The sequence below is a fragment of the Scyliorhinus canicula genome, chromosome 1 (genome assembly GCF_902713615.1).
Source record: "Scyliorhinus canicula chromosome 1, sScyCan1.1, whole genome shotgun sequence".
Taxonomy (NCBI): domain Eukaryota; kingdom Metazoa; phylum Chordata; class Chondrichthyes; order Carcharhiniformes; family Scyliorhinidae; genus Scyliorhinus; species Scyliorhinus canicula.
The window spans coordinates 38,929,911-38,955,200 of NC_052146.1; the positions used below are offsets into that span (position 1 = coordinate 38,929,911).

The 25,290-nt window shown below is 44.4% G+C and overlaps 1 protein-coding gene across 11 annotated transcripts in view; it reads left to right on the forward strand.

Annotated features, from left to right (window-relative positions):
- atxn2 (ataxin 2) overlaps nt 1-25,290 on the forward strand; it is a 128,726-nt gene that overhangs the window by 18,097 nt on the left and 85,339 nt on the right. For 10 of the 11 annotated variants that reach the window (XM_038786580.1, XM_038786881.1, XM_038786659.1 and 7 more), the window contains exon 3: nt 8,266-8,325. The exons of the other annotated variant lie outside the window; for it this stretch is intronic. In XM_038786580.1, the coding sequence (XP_038642508.1) occupies nt 8,266-8,325 (60 nt within the window). The remainder of the gene's footprint in view (nt 1-8,265; nt 8,326-25,290) is intronic. 11 annotated transcript variants of the gene reach the window in all.

Below are 25,290 nucleotides of genomic sequence, written 5' to 3' on the forward strand. Positions count from 1 at the left end.
TTGTTCTGCATCGTAAACCAGCTGTCTAGTGCACTGAGCAAAACTGGTGAATGATTAGATGTAAGAAGCTATAAAGAATGCACAAAATGTCTGAGTCAAAGGAAATGGACAGTGAAGAAGGGAACAAGTGAGGGCTCACCGTCAAGTGAGAGGACTGGCCTGGGAGCTGACAAAATGGCGGAGACTGGGTTGCTGGGTGGGGCCGCACTGCTTAGGGTAGAGAAGATGACTGATGTGATGTCTTCGGAGTTGGAAAAGTAGTTCGCGAAACATATGGAGGTGCTGAGAAAGGAGAAGACATTGGTGGAGGAGGCAATTGCCCCGGTGAGGGTGGCTGTGGCGAAAACATTGGCTAAGGTGAGTGATCAGAGCGAGAAGATGAAGGGAGTAGAGGAGGCCATGTTGCAGCACAGTGATCAGTTCACCTCGATGGGGGATGAGCTGCAGAGGGTAGACAAGACCAATAAGGGGCTGCGAGCAAAGTTGGAGGACTTGGAGAACCGCTCGAGATGGTAAAATCTGAGGATCGTGGGCCTACTCAAGGGGGTGGAGGGCCCGAGGCTGGCTGACAGTACTTTGCCAAGACGTTGGCGGAACTGATGGGGGAGGGAGAGGAACCCACTCGATATGAACTAGACCGAGCTCATCGGTCACTGACTCCCAATCCAAAGTTGAACAAGCCGCCGAGGGCAGTGACTATCTGTTTTCACAGGTACCACATGAAGGGGAAAGTCTTGAGCTGGGCAAAACAGGAGAAGCGGGAAGTGCAGTGGGCTGGTGCTGGTGTTCGCATTTATCAGGACTTGACGGTGGAATTTGCAAAGAGGCGAGCAGCTTTCAGCCGAGTGAAGGCGACATTGTACAGCAGTGGGGTGCGGTTTGGAATGATGCATCCAGCAAAGCTAAGGGTGACCTCTTTTTGGGGGCATAAACTAAATTTGGGCAAAAGCAAATATTTTGTGGTGTTCCAAACTGGGGGTTTGCCATACCATAGGGCGGCGACCCTGAGGGGTGCAGGTAACACGAGATTGGGAGGGGCGGGCTGCTCCATAGGTATAATATTACTAGTTTGGTGGGGTGAAAGCGATTTAGCAAGTTGGGATGGTCTTCCTCTGTCGCTGGCAGGTCGGGTACAGGCAATTAAGATGAATGTGTTGCCGTGTTTTTTATTCATTTTTCAGTGCCTGCCGATCTTTTTGCCAAAGACGTTTTTTAAGGAAGTAGAAAAGATGATAACCGTGTTTATTTGGCGGTGGGAGCTGGGTAGGATTAGGAAGGTGCTGTTACAGAGAGTCGGGGGTCTCCCGAATTTATTTGATTATCACAGGGTGCCGAATGCTGAGAAGGTGCAGGGGTGGGGGGGCAACTCCCAGTGGGTTCGAATGGAAGAGAGTCTGTGCAGGGAATCGAGGTTGAGGGCGTTGGCAATAGCGCCGCTCGTGATGGCTCCGGGGAAATATTCGAGTAGTCCGGTGGTGGTGGCGATGTTGAAGGATTGGAGGCAATTGCGCCAGCACTTCAGGTTGTGGGCGGGGAAGGGAAGTGCCAATTCGGGGAATCATAGATTTGAGCCAGGGAGTTAGGATGGGGGTTTTCAGAGATGGGAGGAGAGGGGAGTTAGGGTTTTAAAGGATTTGTTTCTGGAGGGCCGGTTTGCAAGGCTGGAGGAACTGGGGGAGAAAGGATGTACAAAGCTATCCAGTGATGCCGGACCTCAAACTGTTGGAGGAGGTATTGACGGCAGGGGGAATGGAGAGGCGGGCGGTATTGGCGATCTCGGGGGTGATTCTGGGGGAAGACAAGGTATCATTGGGAGGGGATTAAGGCGAAGTGGGAGGGAGAGTTGGAGGAGGGTATGGAGGAGGGGTTGTGGTGTGAGTGCTCTGGAGGGTGAATGCGTCAGCTTTGTGCGCAAGGTTGGGGCTGATGCAATTGAAGATGGTGTATCGGGCACACCTCACCGGAACGCGATGAGCTGACTCTTTGAGGGGGTGGAGGATGTGTGTGAACGCTGTGGGGTGGGGGTGGGGGTGGGGGGGTGGTTGGGGGGGGGGGGGGGCAGATCACGTTCATATATTTTGGTCCTGTCCAAAACTGGAGGGGTATTGGAGGGAGGTCTTAAGGGTAATCTCGAAGGTGGCGTAAGTGAAACTCGAATCGGGTTGCCGAGAAGGCATATATTCAGGGTGTTGGATCAGCCGGGCTTGAAAGCTGATGTGGAGGCAGATGTCTGGGCCTTCGCCTCGCTGATCACCCGAAGGTGGGTCCTGTTGGGGTGGAGGTCAGCTTCTCCGCCCTGTGCCTCGGCGTGGCGGGGGCCACCTGCTGGAGTTCTTGACGCTCGAGAAAGTAAAGTTCGAATTGGGAAGGATGGAAGGGTTCTACAACTCGTGGGTTTTGTTTATTATGCATTTTCAAGAATTGGATGACATGGAACACATGGGGAGAGGGAGGTTGGGGGGGATTGGAATGTACAAGTTGTTGATTATTATATATGGGTTGATGGTGGATTCCTGACTCTTTCATGTGTGTTTTGTATTTAAAATGTTGAGGGCTGTTTGGGGGTCGGTGGGATAAGGGGATTGTTAGCAGTGGATTGCCGTTGTATTGTTATTGTTGATTATTTGTTGGTGGGTATAAATTTGATGAAAATGTGCAAAAGGAGGAGAATAAAAATATTTTTTTAAAATTCAGAAGAAACTTCATCTTAAAGTGATTTGAATGTGGAACTTGCTACTGCAGAGTCAAGATGAATAGCGTAGATGCAGGGAAGCTAGATTAGCACATAGAGGTGAAAGGCACAGAAGATTTTCCATATAGAGTTAGATGGGATAGGAGGAGGCTCATGTGAAGCATGAGCACTGGCACAAAAGACCAGTTGGACTGCATGGTCTTTTTCTGTGTTAGTCATTCTATGTAATATTTAAAAGATGGCTGTGCAATGAACAAAAGCATAGCATATCTATAGAGTGGAAAATATTTGATTCAATGTGAGCCAAGAATAGGGCTGCGTTTTATGAGGTGCAATGGTTTTGCTGTACAGCAGTCAGCTGGCTCTTTTCAGATAACTGCAAAACAAAGCTTGTACAAAATCAGCAGTAAATCCCAATCCTGTGTGAACAATGTGATTGGGGTCAAATGGGAAATGCAAACAAAACTCTGTAGCTTGGCAACATGGGCAGTGGAAATGGGGCTCCTACAGTTTCATTTAGAAAAACCAGTGTTGAAGCCATTTACTCAATGGGGTAAATTATTATTTTTAATATGGAAGGAAGGGCACTACCCGAGGATAAATTGCAGTAGGCATGTATGGTCAAAGGGAAAAAGTTGCACAAGTGGATTTAATACAGGACTAGATGAGAACTGATTTGAATTGAAGGTCGGGTGCAGTGCTCTGTAAATTTTCTCTTGATGGTTGATTCTTTTCAACATTTAATGTGGTTGTTAAGAGACTCATTTGTCAGTGAAAACTGTCAATTTAGTCAGTGGTGGGAGGGAATATCAGCCCATTTCAAGTCATGAAGGTTGTAAAGTGCTTTGGAAAATTGGTACAATAATAGATCATCTGGCAATCATAGAATTACACCAACTGGATGTCTGTAGAAACCTAGATTTAAGTCCGCACATCAGATCAAAGTAGCCTCATTATTTGAGGATTTACAAATATACCAGTATCACAGTTAGAAGTGAGTGTAGTCTGATGGAAGATCTTTCTCGCACCCAATAATGAATTTCTGATGACTAATCAGAATATGAAGTAATATATGTTAGGGACGGCATGGTAGCACAGTGGTTAGCACTGCTGCATCACCGCACCAGGGACCCGGGTTCAATTCCGGCCTTGGGTCGCTACCTGTGTGGAGTTTATATGTTCTCCCTATGTCTGTGTGGGTTTCCTCCCACAGTCCAAAGATGTATGGGGTAGGTGGATTGGCCATGCTAAATTGCCCCCATGTGTCCAAGGATGTGAAGGTTAGATTATGAGGTTGCAAGGATAGGGTGCGATATGGATCGGTGCAGACTTGATGGGCCTAATGGCCTCCTTCTGCACTGAAGAGATTCTATTCTATTCTAATAGTTTTTATTCCATTGTTCCACTGGGAATGAGGTGCAGAGATAGAGGTGCTACATTTAAGTTTTGCTAACCTTCATGGGATCCATGGGATATAATCATAGTGTTTCTATTTCAGATTTTACTGAAATGTTGTTAGCTTGGGGAAAACTGTCCAGACACACTATAGTAAAGAAAGTCACCTGGTTCCCATTAGGACCATAGCATTTAAATCTCCTCTTCAATGCAAGATATAGCCCAACATTTGAAGAAGTGAATCCTATTTCAGAGCTGTGTAATTAAAAAGTCATTTAAGTGAATGGAAAATGTTAAGTGAAGCATGTGAACTTTTTGAGGGCTGTGATAAAAACAGCTTGATCTGCATTGACATCATAGTTCGTTCCATGTGCAGCACTCCATTACCTTTGCAATTTTCATTTCATTTTTTCATGTAGGATTAAATGTATGATTTGAAGACTTAGGAGTAAAAAATAAATCCAATGTTTAAACAGAAGGGATATGCTGCTATGCTATATTTGAAATGGGTCATAACTGGAGAAATATATAGATAAGAACATAAGAACTAGGAGCAGGAGTAGACCATCTGGCCCCTCGAGCCTGCTGCACCATTCAATGAGATCATGGCTGATCTTTTGTGGACTCAGCTCCACTTTCCGGCCCGAACACCATAACCTTTAATCTCTTTATTCTTCAAAAAACTATCTATCTTTACCTTAAAAACATTTAATGAAGGAGCCTCAACTGCTTCACTGGGCAAGGAATTCCATAGATTCACAACCCTTTGGGTGAAGAAGTTCCTCCTAAACTCAGTCCTAAATCTACTTCCCCTTATTTTGAGGCTATGCCCCCTAGTTCTGCTTTCACCCGCCAGTCTCATCTATCCTATCTATTCCCTTCATAATTTTAAGTGTTTCTATAAGATCCCCTCTCATCCTTCTAAATTCCAACGAGTACAGTCCCAGTCTACTCAACCTCTCCTCGTAATCCAACCCCTTCAACTCTGGGATTAACCTAGTGAATCTCCTCTGCACACCCTCCAGTGCCAGTACGTCCTTTCTCAAGTAAGGAGACCAAAACTGAACACAATACTCCAGGTGTGGCCTCACTAACACTAACCCCTTATGCAGTTGCAGCATAACCTCCCTAGTCTGAAACTTCCTCTAGCAATGAAGGACAAAATTCCATTTGCCTTCTTAATCACCTGTTGCACCTGTAAACTAACTTTCTGTGACTCATGCACTAGCACACCCAGGTCTCTCTGCACAGCAGCATGCTTTAATATTTTATCGCTTAAATAATAATCCTGTTTGCTGTTGTTCCTACCAAAATGGATAACCTCACATTTGTTAACATTGTATTCCATCTGCCAGACCCTAGCCCATTCACTTAACCTATCCAAATCCCTCTGCAGACTTCCGGTATCGTCTGCACTTTTTGCTTTACCACTCATCTTAGTGTCATCTGCAAACTTGGACACATTGCCCTTGGTCCCCAACTCCAAATCATCTATGTAAATTATGAACAATTGTGGGCCCAACACGGATCCCTGAGGGACACCACTAGCTACTGATTGCCAACCAGAGAAACACCCATTAATCCCCACTATTTGCTTTCTATTAATTAACCAATCCTCTATCCATGCTACTACTTTACCCTTAATGCCATGTATCTTTATCTTATGCAGCAACCTTTTGTGTGGCACCTTGTCAAAGGCTTTCTGGAAATCCAGATATACCACATCCATTGGCTCCCCGTTATCTACTGCACTGGTAATGTCCTCAAAAAATTCCACTAAATTAGTTAGGCACGACCTGTCCTTTATGAACCCTGCCCAATGGGACAATTTCTATCCAGATGCCTCACTATTTCTTCCTTGATAGATTCCAGCATCTCCCCTGCTACCGAAGTTAAGGTCACTGGCCTATAATTTCCAGCTCTCTGCCTACCTCCTTTTTTTAAACAGTGGTGTCACGTTTGCAAATATACGCAGATATATATTATATACTTTCTGTGGTACATTTCCCCATCAGAGTAATTTTGCTGGTACACTTTGGCAGTTTACAGCAAGCCTGCTATTAAGTCATGATTGTTAAATGGTTGGATACTAATAAAAGACCATATAGAATACAGTTTTGTGTGTTCCATTTCAAACATGAGAGAAAATTGAAAGCATGTGGGAAAAAAAAAATCTTTAGGGTTGCATTAAGTTAGACATCAAAAGCTGATGAACTGGCACATTACAGGTGGAAGAAAAAAGGGAATAATTTAAACAGGTTGAGGCCATAATGTGTGAATTAGAAATTTTAAGAACTGAGAAAATTGAACAAGTTGACTTCAAGCTACACTGGAATATTGATTTGCATCCGAACTGTGGAATTCTTAGGTTGTGTAATTTTTAAAACTGTTCTTGCATGACTTCAGAGTTTGGTGAACTAGCCTATCTTTGAAATATTTTTGATAACTTTTTGAAATATTTTGTATTTTGCTTTTGATGCAACCTTTCGTGAAAAATAAAAGAAATTGGAATTACTTGGGCTGATGAGCAGTAGCAACCTGTGTCCTACCTGAGTTGGTGTGCTTTTGATGCAGTTTGTCACTACCAGTTTGTCACTATCTGTTTATATTGGCCTCCCTAGAGAAGATAGTGCCATGTTAATCCAATGTTGGAGGTGGATTGATGATTATTGCAGGATTGGGACTCTGACTACGTGGTGGCGTTTTTGGCAGTGGAGCTATAGAATATCGCATTAGGATCTGCATCCAGCACCATTATTGATGTTCAGTCTAATACCTTTAACGTGAAAGGAATCATCTAATTTAGAGAGTAACAGGTAAAAGAGCGGTTTCTGAAATAGTATGGGCCATTGGAAATTATTGAAACTACAAAGATGATTGTTTGAGAACTGTTATCAATTACAGCAATTAAGTTCAATTAAGTTTGTAAAGTATGTTCAATTGACAGATGAAGTACTGCAACTATTACTCAGAATAATCTGTTTTAGGAGTGGAGCAAGCAAGCCTGTTGAAAAGGGAGGGGGGCAAGGAGGAGTATTTCTGAGTTCTCTGGGGTTAATTGAGTTTAGCTTGGCTAACAGTGTTGTCGTTTGGTTTGTGTTTTAGCAATGTTGCAGGAGGTTTAATTCGTAAGTGTATATATAGGTTTAATCTAAAATGAAGTACAGGGAATGAAATCAGAAGCATTGATGCAACACATGTTTATGATTAAAATTCAGCTTGTCAAGTGACACTATTTTCTTTTAACGCTGACCCTCCCATATCTCCTAACGTTGTTGACTACTTCTTAGGGTACAAGTGATGGTTATCTTGAAGATCTCCTCCCAAGTGACCATTGTTCGTCTATGAATTTAGCCAATTAATGTTGGCAGGTTGTGCATTTGTATTAGATCTGAGCCCAACCTAGACCTCATCTGATGAGTGTTTTTGGATAGTAATCAGGTGCAGTAATTACTTATTCCCTCCTGCCTAGTCCAAGGTACCTCATTTATCCCTAACCACTTTTAATCTAACCTGTTACTGGCTGTGATCAAACATGATGTTGTCTTTGCCTGTGTATTCCATTACTGACGTAGGTTGCTGACTTGGGTAGGCGCAACTTATTTTTGAACCAAAATTAAATGATTTTGAAAATTTGTTGGATATTGCAACATTCAGTACTATGTTTGTGGGAGAGAATTTGATTGTCATACAAAAAGAAGGCCAACATGATGTATCTATGTGATGCATTTACTAAGACTAGCTGAGCTTTTAATAGCAATTCCAGCCAGTGAATTGCAATTATGAATCTGAACTCATTAAAAACAATTCAAAAGTGTCTACCATGCAGCTTTTTCAAAACAAAATAATCTTCAAATTTTAGCTAGATTTTGGGAAATCTTTCAGTTTATCTTTAAAATTGTGGTAGGTTGATGAAGCAATTCAACTCTGGACAAGGACCAACTGAGATTTTCATATGTGTTTTCGTCTCATGTCTTTGGTTCTACGTTGATCACTGAGTTAATTTTATCTAATTTTTGCTGTGTTATATGGCAGTGATATGCAACAAAATGTTAGCAAAGTATAATCAGTGAACAGAATTTTTAAGTACACTTTGGTACAATCAAAACAAATAAGTTACCTTGCCAAATTTGTGTAACACCCTAATTGCTAATGCCTTAATTTTTGTTTCTTCCCAGATTCCATATGATGGAATATATGCAAACATGCGTATGGTCCACATTCTTACATCAGTTGTAGTAAGTATACATTTGTGAACAATTTTAAAACTTCATTTTTGATATATATTTTCAATTTTTACAGGAGGCAATAAACCCTCAAAACTGGTATGGTAATGTCCAAGTGCCTCTGCATGCATGAGCATGGTAGCACAGTGGTTAGCACTGTTGCTTCACAGCGCCAGTCCCAGGTGCGATTCCCGGCTTGGGCCACTGTCTACACGGAGTCTGCACGTTCTCCCTGTGTGCGTAGGTTTCCACCGGGTGCTCCGGCTTCCTCCGGGTACTCCGGTTTCCTCCCACTAGTCCCGAAAGAAGTGCTGTTAGGTGAATTGAACATTCTGAATTCTCCCTCCGTGTACCCGAACAGGCGCCGGAGCGTGGCGACTAGGGGATATTCACAGTAACTTCATTGCGGTGTTAATGTAATCCTACTTATGACAATAAAGATTATTATTATTATCACAGCAAATGGCAGGAGAACACCAATGCAATTGGTTCAGCTTAATCCTTAAACTTGGTGTCTCCGGCTATATAATAACAATGAGCGGATAAGCTAAAAGAATAGTGGAGGAGAGGATAAGGCCATGTTAACATAGCAATATGGTGCACATCAACATGTATAGCGAATTTGAGATGGTGCTTCATAACTTGTAGAAACCCAAGGCAGATATAGACGAGCCTATAAATTTCAGATAAGGGTCCCATACTTTTTGAAAGGTATCAGATTTAGAACGGAGTATTCAAGTTAGAAACTCCATAAAAGATATTTATTGCTAATCCATGAGCAAAGAATGTTCTTCTGTGCTACAAAGGTTAGGATGTAAAACAGCCTCTTATTCAAAAAGATTTTCATTATAACAAAATAACAATAATACAGCAAACCCAAACACAATACAAACTACATCCACCCCTGTCAATCATCCATAAAGAAAGGAAAACCTTAAAAAGATCCCCCCCCAACAGTTTGGGGCATAACCAAAACATCTGCATGTGATTTCCTCCCCCCCCCCCCCCCCCCCCCCCCCGAGAAGAACACATTCATATGTGCCCTGGTCATGTGCTGCTGTGACCACCTTTAATGGGATCAGGCCTAACCATGGGAAGGTGAACTATGAAGAGCTTCAGTCCACTCTTTCTCTTCCTTTCCCCCCCCCCCCCCCAAAACAAACCCAGCTCACCATCCTAATCTCCCATTTCCCCTTCTTCCAACGATGCCTGCTCCGTCGACAACAGCTGCCCACAAATCTCCGCAATCTTACCCTCCCCTAACTTGGCCAAGGACAGGACCCTGTCCAAAAGCGAGGGTGACAGTACTAGCAGAAATGGTGGAAGCTCCTTACGTAGAAAGTCGTGAACCTGAAAGTACCTGAATACATTCATCTCGGGAGCTAGAATTTCTCTAAAAACTCTCCTAAGACGGTGAATCTACCTTCAAGAAACATTTCCCTAAATGCCTCCAACCCCTCCCACTCCCATGCCCTGAACGATGCATCCAAGTCAGAAAGCACAAACCTATGGTTCCTCCAAATTGGAGCCAACAATGCCAGGGAGCCCAATTTAAAATGTTGCCTAAACTGATTTCAAATCCTCAAAGTGGTTATCGCCACTTTGAATTTTGCAGGTCGGAAACCAGGCCCCTCAGACTCAACCCTATGCACAAACCCTCCTCAATGTCTCCCCATATAGAATCTGAATCCCTGAGCCACCCCCGCACCGTATTTGCAACCCAGTAGTAACATAACTGATTAGGAAGTGCCAACCCCCCCAACAGCCTATCCCTTTGCAGACACGTCCTATGAACCCATGCGGTCCCCCATAGAACAGAATCTACAGTGCAGAAAGAGGCCATTCGGCCCATCGAATCTGCACCGGCCCTTCGAAAGAGCATCCTACTCAAGCCATCACCTCCACCTGTCCCTGCAACCCCACCTAACTTTTTTTTGGACACTAAGGGCAATTTAGCATGGCCTAACCCGCACATCTTTGGTCTGTGGGAGGAAACCGGAGCACCCGGAGGAAACCCACGCAGACACTGGGAGCATGTGCAGACCCCGCACAGACAGTGCCCAAAGCCGGGATTTGAACCTGGGACCCTGGAGCTGTGAAGCAACTGTGCTAACCACTGTGCAACTTGCTGCCCCCTTACCAGCCCAAGCAAAAGGAGATATCAATTTATTGACCCTGCTCGAGAAAGATTATGTTGAAAAATTGAGAGACACTGAAACAAAAAACTCGGGAGAATGTTCATCTTCCACATATGTGCCCTTCCCTCTAAGGTCCACCTCTTCTAGTCGCCCTTCACACCATCAACTAGGCTAGCAAAATTAAGTTTAAGGAGCGAGGCCCAGTCGGGCCACCCGGATTTCCAGATAACTAACTGAAACTAGTTACCCATGGGGTTCACAGGAAATTATTCACTTTTGCCCAGATTCAGCTTGGATTTGGATTTTGTTTATTGTCACGTGTACCGAGGTACAGTGAAAAGTATTTTTCTGCGAGCAGCTCAACAGATCATTAAGTACATGAAAAGAAAAGAAAATACATAATAGGGCAACACAAGGTACACAATGTAACTACATAAACACCAGCATCGGGTCATTTAGGATCCTGGTAACAGCAGGGAAGAAGCTGTTTTTGAGTCTCTTCGTGCGTGATCTCAGACTTTTGTATCTCCTCCCGATGGAAGAAGTTGGAAGAGTGAATAAGCCGGGTGGGAGAGGTCTTTGATTATGCTGCCCCTTTTCCCCAGGCAGCGGGAGGTGTAGATGGAGTCGATGGATGGGTGGCAGGTTCGTGTGATGGACTGGGCTGTGTTCACGACTCTCTGAAGTTTCTTTCGGTCTTGGGCCGAGCAGTTACCATACCAGGCTGTGATGCAGCCAGATAGGATGCTTTCTATGGTGCACCTGTGGTGCATCGTACCCTGAGAAGAAGCCAAACTCCTGAGTAGCTTCATTATCTCTTCCATTGGAGAGTGGGTCTGTGATATTAGCAGCAAATCATCCGCATATCTGAGCACTCCACTTCCTGCCCCCACCCCGCTCTATCCCCTTCTATCTGGTGGATGACCTCAACGCGATGGCCAGTGGCTCAATTGTCAAGCAAACAAAAGCAGGGACAGTGGACACCCCTGCCGTATACCCCTTTTCAATTGAAAATAACCCGAGCTCTGGGCCCCTACGCACACTCAAGGTAGGGGCCCTGTACAAAAACCTAATTCATTATATAAATTTTGGCACAAAGCCAAACATTCCAAGGATTCCAAATGGACACCCCCACTCAACCCTCAGCAAATGCTTTCTCGGCATCCATCAAGATAATCATCTCTGGCTTGGGCCCTAAGGAGGGCAACAATACAAAGTTTTAACAATCCACCACCAACATGTCCGCCAACGACTCAGTGATGATTATGTACCTTCTACCTGAGTATGTTTATATATTAACCGCAGAAAAAGCCCCCCCCCCTCCCCACCCACCCACACACACACACACACACACACACACACACACACACACCCCTACACAACCCAGGATCAGCCATAACCATCCTGTGAGACAATCCAGCAGTGCCTCTGCCTGCCAGCTTTGGACCCACCTAAGTTGGCTGTCATACTCCCTGTAAAGCCAACATAAAAACAAAGAAACCATCAGCAGTCTACCCCATTCCACCTTGCAACCCCACAACACCTTGAAAAACCTAAGCTCATTACTGTTGGGGTGGGTTTTTTCTTCTTACGGCAATATGCTGCAGATATCACCCCATCTTCGCTCGCATTAAATAGCTGTACTCATAGCAGGTGACCCCCATACAGGGTAAAAATCAAAGACAACTAAACAGTATACCAGCAATCAGCCACCTGTGCTTATCAAACTTTAATACAGAACAATAGAGGAAAATAAACACCCATACCTCAAACAATTCCAACAGTACAAATACAAACCCCATTGCCGCCCCACATAAATGTCACAATAAATACAGATGAACCTAACCGTGAACAAATATCTAACTTCTTAGTCTTGGGGTGGCACGGTAGTGCAATGGTTAGCACTGCTGTCTCACGGCACTGAGGACCCAGGTTCAAATCCCGGCTCTAGGTTACTGTCCGTGTGGAGCTTGCACATTCTCCCTGTGTTTGCGTGGGCTTCACCAACGCAAAGATGTGCAAAGAAGGTGGTTTGACCATGCTAAATTGCCCCTTAATTGGAAAAAAAATAATTGGGTACTCTAAATTTATAAAAAAATAAATAAAAAATGTTTTTTTTAAAACTTCTTGGACTTGAACACTTGTTCACCCCCATGCCTCTTGATGAAATGATTTGCATCATCCGACGCATCAAAGTAGCAATCTGCTTGAAAGTCGCCCAAAGACAAGCCGGGTACATAGATACATAGAAGATAGGAGCAGGAGGAGGCCTTCCGGCCCTTCGAGCCTGCCCCGCCACCCATCACGATCACGGCTGATCATTCAACTCAACAGCCCAATCCCGTTTTCTCCCCATAGCCTTTGATCCCATTCTCCCCAAGTGCTATATCCTGCCGCCTCTTGAATATATTCAAAGTTTTAGCATCAACTACTTCCTGTGGTAATGAATTCCACAGACTCACCACTCTTTGTGTGTAGAAGTGTCTCCTTATCTCTGTCCAAAATGGTTTACTCTGAATCCTCAGGCTATGACCCCTGGTTCTGGATGCACCTATCATTGCTAACATCTTCCTTGCATTTACCCTGTCTAGTCCTGTTCGAATTTTGTAAGTCTCTGAGATCCCCCCTCATTCTTCTGAACTCCAGCGAGAACAATCCCAACCTAGTCAATCTCTCCTCCTATGACAGTCCCGCCATCCCTGGAATCAGTCTGGTAAACCTTTGCTGCACTCCCATAAGAGCAAGAACATCCTTCCTCAGAGAAGGAGACCAAAACTGCACACAATACTCCCAAGTGTGGCTTCACCCAAGGCACTGTACAATTGCAGCAACACATCCCTGCTTCTATACTAGAACCTCTTGCAATGAAGGCCAACATACCATTAGCCTTCTTTACCGCCTGCTGCACCTGCATGTTACCTTCAGCGAATGGTGCACAAGGACACCCAGGTCTTGCTGCACACTTCCCTCTCCCAATTTACAACCATTCAGGTCGTAATCTGCCTTCCTGTTTTTACTTCCAAAATGAATAACCTCACGTTTACCCACTCGCCCAAACTGCCCAGACCTTGTAGGATCCCTGCACCCTCATCACAATTCACCCTCCCACCTAATTTGGTATCATCTGCAAACTTTGAGATGTTACATTTTGTTCCCTCATCCAAATCATTAGTATGTATTGTGAATAGCTGGTGTCCCAGCACCGATCCCTGTGGTACCCCACTGGTTACTGCCTGCCAATTTGAAAAGGACCCATTAATCCCTACTCTTTGTTTCCTCTCTGCCAACCAGTTTTATATCCACCTCAATATCCCCCAATCCCACGTGCTTTAATTTTGCACAATAATCTCTTATGCGGGACTTTTTAAAAACGCCTTCTGAAAGTCCACATCGACTGGCTCCCCCTTGTCGACTGTACTGGTTACCTCTTCAAAAAATTCCAACAGATTTGTCAAGCATGATTTTCCCTTCATAAATCCATGCTGACTCTGACTGATCCTGCCACTGCTTTCTAAATGTTCTGCTATAAAGTACTTGATAATGGATTCAAACATTTTCCCCACTACCGATGTTGGGCTTACTGGTCTATAATTCCCTGCTTTCTCTCTACCTCATTTCTTGAATATCGGAGTGACATGAGCTACCCACCAATCTGCAGGGACAGTTCCAGAGTCTGTAGAATCCCGGAAGATGACCACCAATGCATCCACTATTTCCAGAGCCGCCACCTTAAGCACTCTGGGATGCAGATTCTCAGGCCTTGGGGATTTATCCACCTTCAATCCCATCAGTTTTCCCAGACCATTTCTCTACTAATGTTGATCTCCCTCAGTTCTTCCCTCTCACTAAACCTTTCATTCTCCAACATTTCTGGGATCTGATATGTGTCCTCATCTGTGAAGACAGAACCAAAGTATGTATTTAAGTGCTCAGCCATTTCTTTGTCCCTTATTATGCATTCCTCTGTTTCTGTCTGTAGGGGACCTACATTTCTCTTTACCAATCTCGTTCTCTTCACATATCTGTAGAAACTCTTAGTGTCAGTCTTTATGTTCCCTGCAAGCTTCCCCTTCTTAATCAATCCCCTGGTCCTTCTTTGCTAAATTCTAAACTGCTCCCAATCCTCAGACCTATTGTTTTTCTTGATCAATCACTCCAAATCTCGTATTACTCTTGTTCAGCATGGCCATGGCCTTATTGAATGCCGCTTGCCATCTCGCCAGCTCTGCCCCAACGGCCTGGTATATTTTGATGCCGTTGCCCTCCTATCTACAGTCTCGGTGGTCCCTCGCCCACCTCGGGACCGTTTCTTGTCCAATATCTATGAAACCTGAGGATGATTGCCCGTGGTGGCTCCACAGATCTAGGATTCTGCCTCAGTGACCGATGGGCCTGGTCAAATTCAGGAGGGACGGCAATACCCCTCCCCCCACCAATGTTTCAAAAATCTTAGACATATAGACCATAGAGTTGAGCCCTGCAGACCCTCCCAATAGAGCCCAACGGTTCTTACATTTTGCTGTCTGGTGGGGTACTCCAGATCGTCAACCATGGGCTGTCAACGCTTTATGCTATTCAGCATAAAGTGTTGACACCATCTCGGCCTCCAGGGAGACAATCCAATCACTATGATCTGAGAGCGCCAGTCCGTCTTCCCCAAGGCTGCCTTCTCCAGGTTCTTGGCAATCGCCTGCCGCTGGTTCTTAAATTCGTCGGTCAATTAGTGGAGTTTGGGCGGCACGGTGGCACAGTGGTTAGCATTGCTGCCTACGGCGCTGAGGACCCGGGTTCGAATCCCGGCCCTGGGTCACTGTCTGTGAGGAGTTTGCACATTCTCCCCGTGTCTGCGTGGGTTTCACCCCCACAACCCAAAGATGTGCAGGTTAGGTGGATTGGCCACGTTAAATTGCCCCTTAATTGGAAAAAATGAATTGGATATTCTAAATTTAAAAAAAAAAGAGAAAAAAAAAAAAATTAGTGGAGTTTAAGAAAGCAATTAGGAGAGCAAAGAGGGGATATGAGAAAGCTCTGGCTGGTAAACGTAGGCAAATTCCCAAAATATTCTGTATATCAATGGGAAGTGGTTAACCAGGGAAAAAGGAGGGCTCATTGGGGACCAACAGAGAAATCTGTGGGTGGAGCCAGAGGACATTGGTAAGGCATTGAATGAATACTTCATATCTGTCTTCACCCGTGAGAATGCGGGATAGATATAGAACTCGAGGAGAGAGACTGTGAGGTTCTTGAGCAAATTGTCATGGGGAGTGACAAGGTAGTGGAGGTGTTAGCAGGCTTAAATGTGCATAGATCGCCAGGTCCGGATGAATTGTGTCCCAGGATGATGTGGGAGGAGATTGCGAGGGCTCTGACCCAAATTTTTAATTCCTCTCCAGTCTCGGGTGGTGCCAGAGGACTGGAGAACAGTTAATGTGGTCTCACTATTTAAGAAAGGTTGTAGAGATAATTCAGGGAACAACAGACCAGTCAGTCTCATGTCAGTAATAGGGAAACTATTGGAGAACATTCTGAAGGAAATAATCTATATTCACTTAGAGAGGCAAGGTTTGATCAAGAAATGTCAACATGGCTTTGTCAGAGGGAGGTCATGCCTAACAAATTTGATTTATTTTTTGAGCATGTGGCCAGATGTGTAGATGAGGGTAGTGCAGTGGTTGTAATTTTCATGGATTTCAGCAAAGTCTTTAACAAGATCCCACATGGGAGATTTATAAAGAAAGCAAATGCGCATGGGATACAGCGTAACTTGTTGATGGGTTCAAAATTGCCTTGGGTGTCAAATCATCGCGAATGAATATGACTTGATAGCCATTACGGAGACATGGTTGCAGGATGGTCACAACTGGGAGTTAAATATCCAGGGGTACCAGACGTTTCGGAGGGATAGACAGGTATGTAAGGGAGGTGGAGTAGCACTAATAATCAAGGACGACATCAGGGTGGCATTGAGGGATGATATAGGTTCTATGGAGAATGAGGTTGAATCCATTTGGGTAGAAATTAGAAATTCTAAGAAGAAAAAGACACTGATAGGCGTAGTCTCTAGGCCACCAAATAATAGCATCACACTGGGACGGGCAGTTAATGAAGAGATAACTAATGCCTGTGAAAAGGGTACAACAGTTATCATGGGAGATTTTAATCTGCATATAGATTGGTCAAATCAACTCGGTCAGGGTAGCCTTGAAGAGGAGTTCGTTGAATGTATCCGGGATAGTTTTCTGGAACAATATGTAATGGAACCGACGAGAGAGCAAGCTATCCTAGATCTGGTCCTGTGTAATGAGGTAGGAATAATTAATGACCTCATCGTTAGGGATCCTTTTGGGAGGAGTGATCACAGCATGGTTGAATTTAGTATACAGATGGAGAGTGTGATGATAGAATCCAATACCAGGGTCCTATGCTTGAACAAAGGGGACTACGATAGAATGAGGAAGGACCTTGCTAAAGTAGACTGGAAACAAATATTTTATGGTAGGACAGTTGAGGAGCAGTGGAGTATTTTCAAAGAAATCTTTCATAGTGCTCAACAAAAGTATATTCCAGTGAGAAGGAAGTATTGTAAGAAAAGAGGTAATCTACCATGGGTGTCTAAGGAGATACATGAGGCTGTCAAATTGAAAGAGAAGGCTTACAAAGTGGCCAAGATCAGCGGGAAACTAGAAGATTGGGAAAACTTTAAAAGGTCAGCAGAAAGCCACGAAAAGAGCCATAAAGAAAAGAAAGATAGAACACGAAAAAAACTGGCACAGAATATAAGGACAGATAGCAAAAGTTTTTATAATTATATAAAACTAAAAAGAGTGGCTAAAGTAAACATTGGTCCGTTAGAGGATGAGAGTGGTAATTTAGTTATGGGATATAATGAAATGGCGGAGGCATTGAACAAATATTTTGTATCGGTCTTCACAGTGGAGGACACTAATAACATGCCAGCAATTGACCGAGAGAAGAAGGCAGGTGAGGACCTGGAAACCATTACTATAACGAAAGTGCAAGTGTTGGGCAAGCTAATGGAGCTCAGGATAGATAAGTCTCCTGGCCCTGATGGAATGCATCCCAGGGTACTGAAAGAGATGGCTGGAGTAATAGCAGATGCACTGGCGGTAATTTTCCAAAATTCGCTGAACACTGGGGCAGTCCCAGAGGATTGGAAAACAGCAAATCTGGCGCCACTGTTTAAAAAGGGAAGTAGACAAAAGATGGGAATTATAGATGGGTTAGCTTAACCTCTGTCGTGGGGAAGATGCTTGAGTCTATTATCAAGAAAGAGATAGGAGGGCACCTCGATAGAAATTGTCCCATTGAACGGACGCAGCATGGATTCATGAAGGGCAGGTCATGCTTGACGAATCTCTTGGAATTCTATGAAGACATTTCGAGCAAGGTAGACAAAGGGGACCCAGTGGATGTGGTGTACCTAGATTTCCAAAAGGCCTTTGACAAGGTACCACACAAGAGGCTGCTGCATAAGATAAGCATGCATGGTGTTAAGGGTAGAGTACTAGCATGGATAGAGGATTGGTTGTCTAACAGGAAACAAAGAGTGGGAATAAATGAGTGCTATTCTGGCTGGCAATCAGTGACGAGTGGTGTGCCTCAGGGATCGGTGTTGGGACCACAATTATTTACAATTTATATAGACGATTTGGAGTTGGGAACTAAGTGTAAGGTATCCAAGTTTGCAGATGACACGAAGGTGTGTGGCAGAGCAAAGTGTACTGAGGACTGTAAAACCTTACAGAGGAACATTGAGTGAGTGGGCAAAGGTCTGGCAGATGGAGTATAATGTCAATAAGTGTGAAGTCATGCATTTTGGTAGGAGTAACAATAGAATGGATTATTACTTAAATGGTAAAAAGCTGCAGCATGCTGCTATGCAGAGGGACCTGGGTGTACTTGTGCATGAGTCACAGAAGGTTGGTCTGCAGGTGCAGAAAGTAATTAGGAAGGCAAATGGAATTTTGTCCTTCATTGCGAAGGGGATTGAGTTTAAAAGTAGAGAGGTAATGTTGCAGTTGTACAAGATGCTGGTGAGGCCACACCTGGAGTACTGTGTGCAGTTTTGGTCTCCACACTTGAGAAAGGATGTGCAGAGGAGGTTCACTAGGCTGATTCCGGAGTTGAGGGGGCTATCGTATGAGGAGAGGTTGAGTAGATTGGGATTATATTCACTGGAATTCAGAAGGTTGAGGGGGGATCTAATAGAAACATATAAAATTTTGAAGGGAATGGATAAGATAGAAGTAGAAAGGATGTTTCCACTGGTAGGTGAAAGTAGGACAAGAGGGCATAGCCTCAAGATTAGGGGGAGCAGATTTAGGACTGAATCAAGGAGGAACTTCTTCACCCAGAGGGTGGTTAAAGTATGGAATTCCCTACCGAAAGGAGTAGTAGACGCTACTTCGTTGAATATATTTAAAGATAGGGTAGATGTTTTTTTGAAAAAAAAAGGAATTACGGGATATGGCGAGAATGCGGGTAAGTGGTTCTGAGACCACGAAAAGATCAGCCATGATCTTACAGAATGGCGGAGCAGGCTCGAAGGGCCGGACGGTCTACTTCTGCTCCTAGTTCTTATGTAGGAGACAGAGGGTGATGATAGACGGCTGCTTTAATGACTGGAAGACAGTGCCCCTGGCGTACCACATGGATCTGTCCTGGGTCCCCTATTGTTTGTCATTTATAGAAACTATATAGATGATTATATGGGTGGGTAGGATAAGTAAGTTTGCATAACAGTGAGGTTGAGTGACATGGGTTACAGGAAGATGTAGACTAGATGGTCAAACAGGCAGAAAGGTGGCTGATGGTATTTAACGCTGAAAGGTGTGAGGTGAGCACTTTGGAGGGAGTAATGTGACGAGGAAGTATTCAATGAATGGCATAACACTGGGAAGTTCTGAGGAACAAAGGGACATTGGTGTAGTTATCCATAGATCTCTGAAGGCAGAAGAGCAGGTAATAGGGTGGTGAAAAAGGCATATGGGACACTTGCCTTTCTCAATTGAGGCATAGATTACAAAAGCATGAGAGGTCATGTTGGAGTTGTTCAGAACTTTGGTCAGATCACAGCTGAAGTACTGTGTGCAATTTGGTCGTCATATTATAGGAAGAATGTGATTGCGCTGGAGGGGCTGCAGGGCGATGCATCAGGATGTTGCCTGGGATGGAACATTTAAGTTATGAAGTGAGATTGGATAGGCTTGATTGGATAGGCTTGGATTGTTTTTGCTGTGGCAGAGAAGATTGAGGGGCGACCTGATTGAGGTGTAGAAAATTGAAGGGCATGAACAGGGTGGATAGGGAGCAGCTGTTCCCTTTATTTGAAGGGTCTGTTATAAAATTAATTATTTGGATTCTGCTGAAATCGGGATTGTTTTTCCCATCGGGGAGATTGAAGTGTCAAGAATGGGAAGCTGCAGTTGGGCTCATTTTAAACACTCACGAACTAAGCATCCCGTTAATATCCTTCAGGACCTTAGCAGGAAGGAAAATTGACAGAATCTGTAACTGATACAATAATCTAGAGAAAGAATTAATCTCAATCAATGCTATCCTAACCAACCACAAATCGGCAAGGAGGACCAACAGAGCAGGTCTTACCTTATAGATGCAATTAATTGGGGGGGGGGGGGGGAGGAAGAGAGGAAAGGAGAGGTGGGAGGGGGTGAGGAAAGGAGAGGTGGGGGGGGGGGGTGAGGAAAGGAGAGGTGGGTGGGTGAGGAAAGGAGAGGTGGGGTGGTGAGGAAAGGAGAGGTGGGAGGGGGTGAGGAAAGGAGAGGTGGGAGGGGGTGAGGAAAGGAGGTGGGAGGGGGTGAGGAAAGGAGGTGGGGGGGGTGAGGAAAGGAGAGGGGGGTGAGGAAAGGAGAGGTGGGGGGTGAGGAAAGGAGGTGAAGTAGAGGTGGGAGGGGTGAGGAAAGGAGAGGTGGGGGGGGTGAGGAAAGGAGGTGGGGGGTGAGAAAAGGAGGTGGGGGGGGTGAGGAAAGGAGAGGTTGGGGGGGGGGTGAGGAAAGGAGAGGTTGGGGGGGGGTGAGGAAAGGAGAGGTGGGAGGGGTGAGGAAAGGAGAGGTGGAGGGGTGAGGAAAAGAGAGGTTGGGGGGTGAGGAAAGGAGAGGTTGGGGGGTGAGGAAAGGAGAGGTGGGGGGGTGAGGAAAGGAGAGGTGGGGGTGGGGGAGGAAAGGAGAGGTGGGGCAGGAAAGGAGAGGTGAGGGTGGGGGAGGAAAGGAGAGGTGAGGGGGGTGAGGAAAGGAGAGGTGGGGGGGGGTGAGGAAAGGAGAGGTGGGGGTGGGGGAGGAAAGGAGAGGTGGGGCAGGAAAGGAGGGGTGAGGGTGGGGGAGGAAAGGAGAGGTGAGGGGGGTGAGGAAAGGAGAGGTGAGGATGGGGGAGGAAAGGAGAGGTGAGGGTGGGGGAGGAAAGGAGGGGTGGGGGAGGAAAGGAGAGGTGAGGGTGGGGGAGGAAAGGAGAGGTGGGGGGGTGAGGAAAGGAGAGGTGGGGGTGAGGAAAGGAGAGGTGGGGGTGGGGGAGGAAAGGAGAGGTGGGGGTGGGGGAGGAAAGGAGAGGTGGGGGGGTGAGGAAAGCACAGGTGAGGGTGGGTGAGGAAAGGAGAGGTGGGGGAGGAAAGGAGGGGTGAGGGTGGGGAGGAAAGGAGAGGTGAGGGAGGGGGGTAAGATTTGTCCCATATAAATGTTTAAAGGAAGGGGTAACCACTATACCCAGAAAAGTTAACCCTGAAAGGGACCATTTGAATACAAAATTAGATGGGGGGGGGGGGGGGGGGGGGGGGGGTGTATAGAGAGATCTCCCTCTGAGCCCATCCAATCACATAGCCTCAGACTTTGTAAAATCAATTTTGTAGCCGAAGGAAAGGCTAAATCTATATAACCAAATCAAGAATCTTTATTAGTGTCACAAGTAGGCTTACGTTAACACTGCAATGAAGTTACAGTGAAAATCCCCTAGTCGCCACATTCAGGCAACTGTCCGGTAATGCCCAATTCATCTAACAAGCATGTCTTTTGGTGCTTATGGGAGAAAACTGGAGCACCCGGAGGAAATCCACGCAGACACGGGGAGAACATGCAGACTCCACACAGACAGTGACCCAAGCCGGGAATTGAACCCCAGTCTATGGTGTGGTGAAGCAACAGTGCTAACTAATGTGCTACCGTGCCGCCCCTTGTTCTTTGTTCTGATCCCTTGTATTTAATTAGTTACCATTTCCCTGATTTTAGACTTCAGTTACCAGAAACTGTTGTGATCAAATTCACCTAAACTTTTAGTAACATTTCAACCTTTATTCTCCTTTGTTCAAATAAAACCAGTTCTAGATTTTTTTTTTAGTATTTGTATTTCCTCATACAAGCCAGCATCCTTGTGAACCTGTGGTATACACTTGTGCATGATTCATTAGTGTTGATGCCTAAACACCAGACAGTAATTAATTGTGGCCGTAACAGTGTTGAATAGGTTCTCCAACTTCTATATTTATTGTAAAGTCCAGTATTTAGTTGACATTTTACTGCTTTTAGGACAGTGTAAACCAAAACTTCCAAATCTTCTGCTCTTCCACATCAGCTAAATTTCCCTCATTCAAAGTATAATTATTACTTTTAGCCTTTTCTACCAAAATATTCTACTCATGTTTACTAACATTGAATCCATCTCCACCATTTTACTCAGATCCTCTAATCATTGCCATTGGCCCAAATAATTATTTGTGCCTGTGCCTCCCATTGTGTCCCAATTTGATATCACTCCCTCTAATTATCTCCAAATGATTGATGTGCAGCACAAACTGAAACGGTCTATTGAACTGCGGCCCTTAATTTATATTCTGTTTCTCATCAACTTCTCACCAGATTACAATTTAATTTGTTACCCTAACTGCCCTTCATCTTCTGTGGTAAAAGCTACCTTGCCAAAGGTTTTCTGAAAGTCTGGGGCATTCAATTGCATTTCCCTGTGCCACTTCAAAGATTTATGTGAAATAGTTAGCATTTTAGCGATTCCTTCACAACTAGACTTTTCAGTGGACCTCTTTTGACTCTTGCGTATATTTACAGAAGCCTTGATTATTTCCCTCCGTGTTGATTTCCAACCAATCTTCTTTTGGAATCTGCGTCCTTTCTAATCTGTTTTTGGTTTATTTTGGTTTATTTTTGTATTATCAGTTTTTTTCCTGTATTACTGTGTACGTTTATCATGCAACATTTAGGGACGAAGAAAGTTCATAATTTTTTGACAACTTTAGGATACACATAGCAGCAATTTTATTTTCCAAATTTTGTGCCCAACATGGCAGTGTGTAAGTAAGAAGGAAATCAAACAAGGTTGATACTTTGGAAAGATTTTATAATAAGGAAATAACTACATCTTTCACCACCTTGTCATCCTAAAGCACTTGAATCAATGAAGTACTTTTGAAGTTGAGCAGAAAAAACAGCAGTCAGTTTGCTGACAGCAAAGTTCCACAAAGAGCAATGGAATAGATGTTTAAATCATCTGTTTTAGATATCGATTTGAGTGATAAATTTGGGCGAGGATGTTTGGGTGCATTTGCCTGCTCTTGAATGGTGACTGTGACTGGGATTATATGAACCCACTACTAGAAGGGATGGTGAATGTAAAATCATGCACCGTGACAGCTTACCTGCCTTTGCTGGGATTTTACCTGTGTCCTGGGAAGGGGGTTGTTGAGCAGCTCATTTGTTCTTGGGTCAATTGAGGACCTTAAATGTCTAATTAATGGTCACTAAAGGGTCTTCCTCCACTATTGGCAACCTTGTTGACATCGCTATGCCCAAAACTTGCTATAGGATTTTAAAAAATAATAATTCATGGGATGCTCGTGTCGCTGGCTGGGTCAATTTGAAAAATGAAAATCGCTTATTGTCACGAGTAGGCTTCAATGAAGTTACTGTGAAAAGCCCCTAGTCATCACATTCTGGCGCCTGTTCGGGGAGGCTGGTACGGGAATCGAACCGTGCTGCTGGCCTGCCTTGGTCTGCTTTCAAAGCCAGAGATTTAGCCCAGTGTGCTAAACAGCCCCAATATTTGTTGCCCATCCCTAATTGCACTTCAACTGAGTGTTTCACTGGGCCATTACAGAGGGCATTTAAGAGTCAACCACATTGCTGTGGGTCTGGAGTCACATGTAGGCTAGACTAGATGAGGATGACACATTTCCTTTCTGAAAGAACATTAATGAACCAGATAGGTTTTTACAACAATGGTTTCATCGTCATCATTTGACTTTTAGTTCCAGATTTTTCTTGAATTCAAATTTCATCATCATGGTGGGATTTAAACCCGGGTCCCCAGAGTGTTATCCTTGTCTCTTGAATTATTAGTCCAATGACAGTACCTCTACACCACCACCTCCCAAATACAGGATCAAATACATCTAACTGATGTACAAACACAATCCTGGATTAACATCTCATCTGAAAGCCAGCACCTCCAACTGTGCATCATTCTCTGCGTACTGCATAGAATTGCTTCCTCCTGATTCCCTTGAAAATGTGGCACTGGAAATTTGTACCCAAAGTTTGTACCTTAGAACATGAGTATCAAACTAGTGATACCGTTGTCAAATTGCGATCAGTGCTATCACCATGAATGTTGACTAATGTGATTTTTGCTAATCTTGGACAAATTATCACCCTGAAGACTAGGGAGCATTAGGGAAATGGTCATTTTATCAATCCACCAACATGAAAAACGTGTGGAAATTTATGGTGAACATGGGTTCAGAGACTGACTTTTATAATGTACTCCAAAATGACAACAGATCCCTTTCGATTCCCGGTTTGGGTCACTGTCTGTGCGGTGTCTGCACGTTCTCCCCATACCTGTGCGTTTCCTCCGGGTGCTCGAGTTTCCTCCCACAGGCCTCAAAAGATGTGCTTGTTAGGTGAATTGGACATTCTGAATTCTCCCCCCGTGTATCTGAACAGGAATGTGATGTATGCCTACTTGTGACAATAAAGATTATTATTATTATAACTTAATGCCAATATCCCAGAAATCAGAACCACTTCCATTTTTATACTATGTTGACAGCCCTTGTTTTCACCTACCTGATTTCTTCCTCCTTCACTGGCCAAGAATACTGTGGGATTGTTACTTTTGTTGAATATTTAACTTGATTGAATTTACTAGGTGACACATGCCCAGGTCAATCACAGATGTAACATTATACAAGTTCTACACAAGGCTGGTCTCCGCTGCCGTGACAAATGGCTGCAGAGGACTTAGAAACACAAAAAACTGGAAACGGTTTCAAGTCATCACTCCAGTTTATGCCAAATTCCATTTACTCACTGGGCTGTCCACTGGCAGCTCAGTAACCACCCTCCCATTTATAAAGTCTAAAGTTTACTCCGGCAATAGTTAGCACAAAGAAATAGTCAATTCAAACCCAGGTTGCACTTTCAAAACACCATTGAAGATTGTACCCAGCCACTTTACTTTCACGCCAAGCATACCAGTCCAGTGAATATTTGTGGGGTAAAAAAGCACTAACATGTTAATCTCTAACAAATCAAAGTATAATTTTATTTTTACCCACTAATTCTGTAGCACAGGCCGGTGGATATTGATCACTTTTAATATACAACCATTTCAGGGGCTGGTTTAGCTCACTAAGCTAAATCGCTGGCTTTTAAAGCAGACCAAGCAGGCCAGCAGCACGGTTCGATTCCCGTACCAGCCTCCCCGGACAGGCGCCGGAATGTGGCGACTAGGGGCTTTTCACAGTAACTTCATTGAAGCCCACTCGTGACAATAAGCGATTTTCATTTCATTTCAACAACAA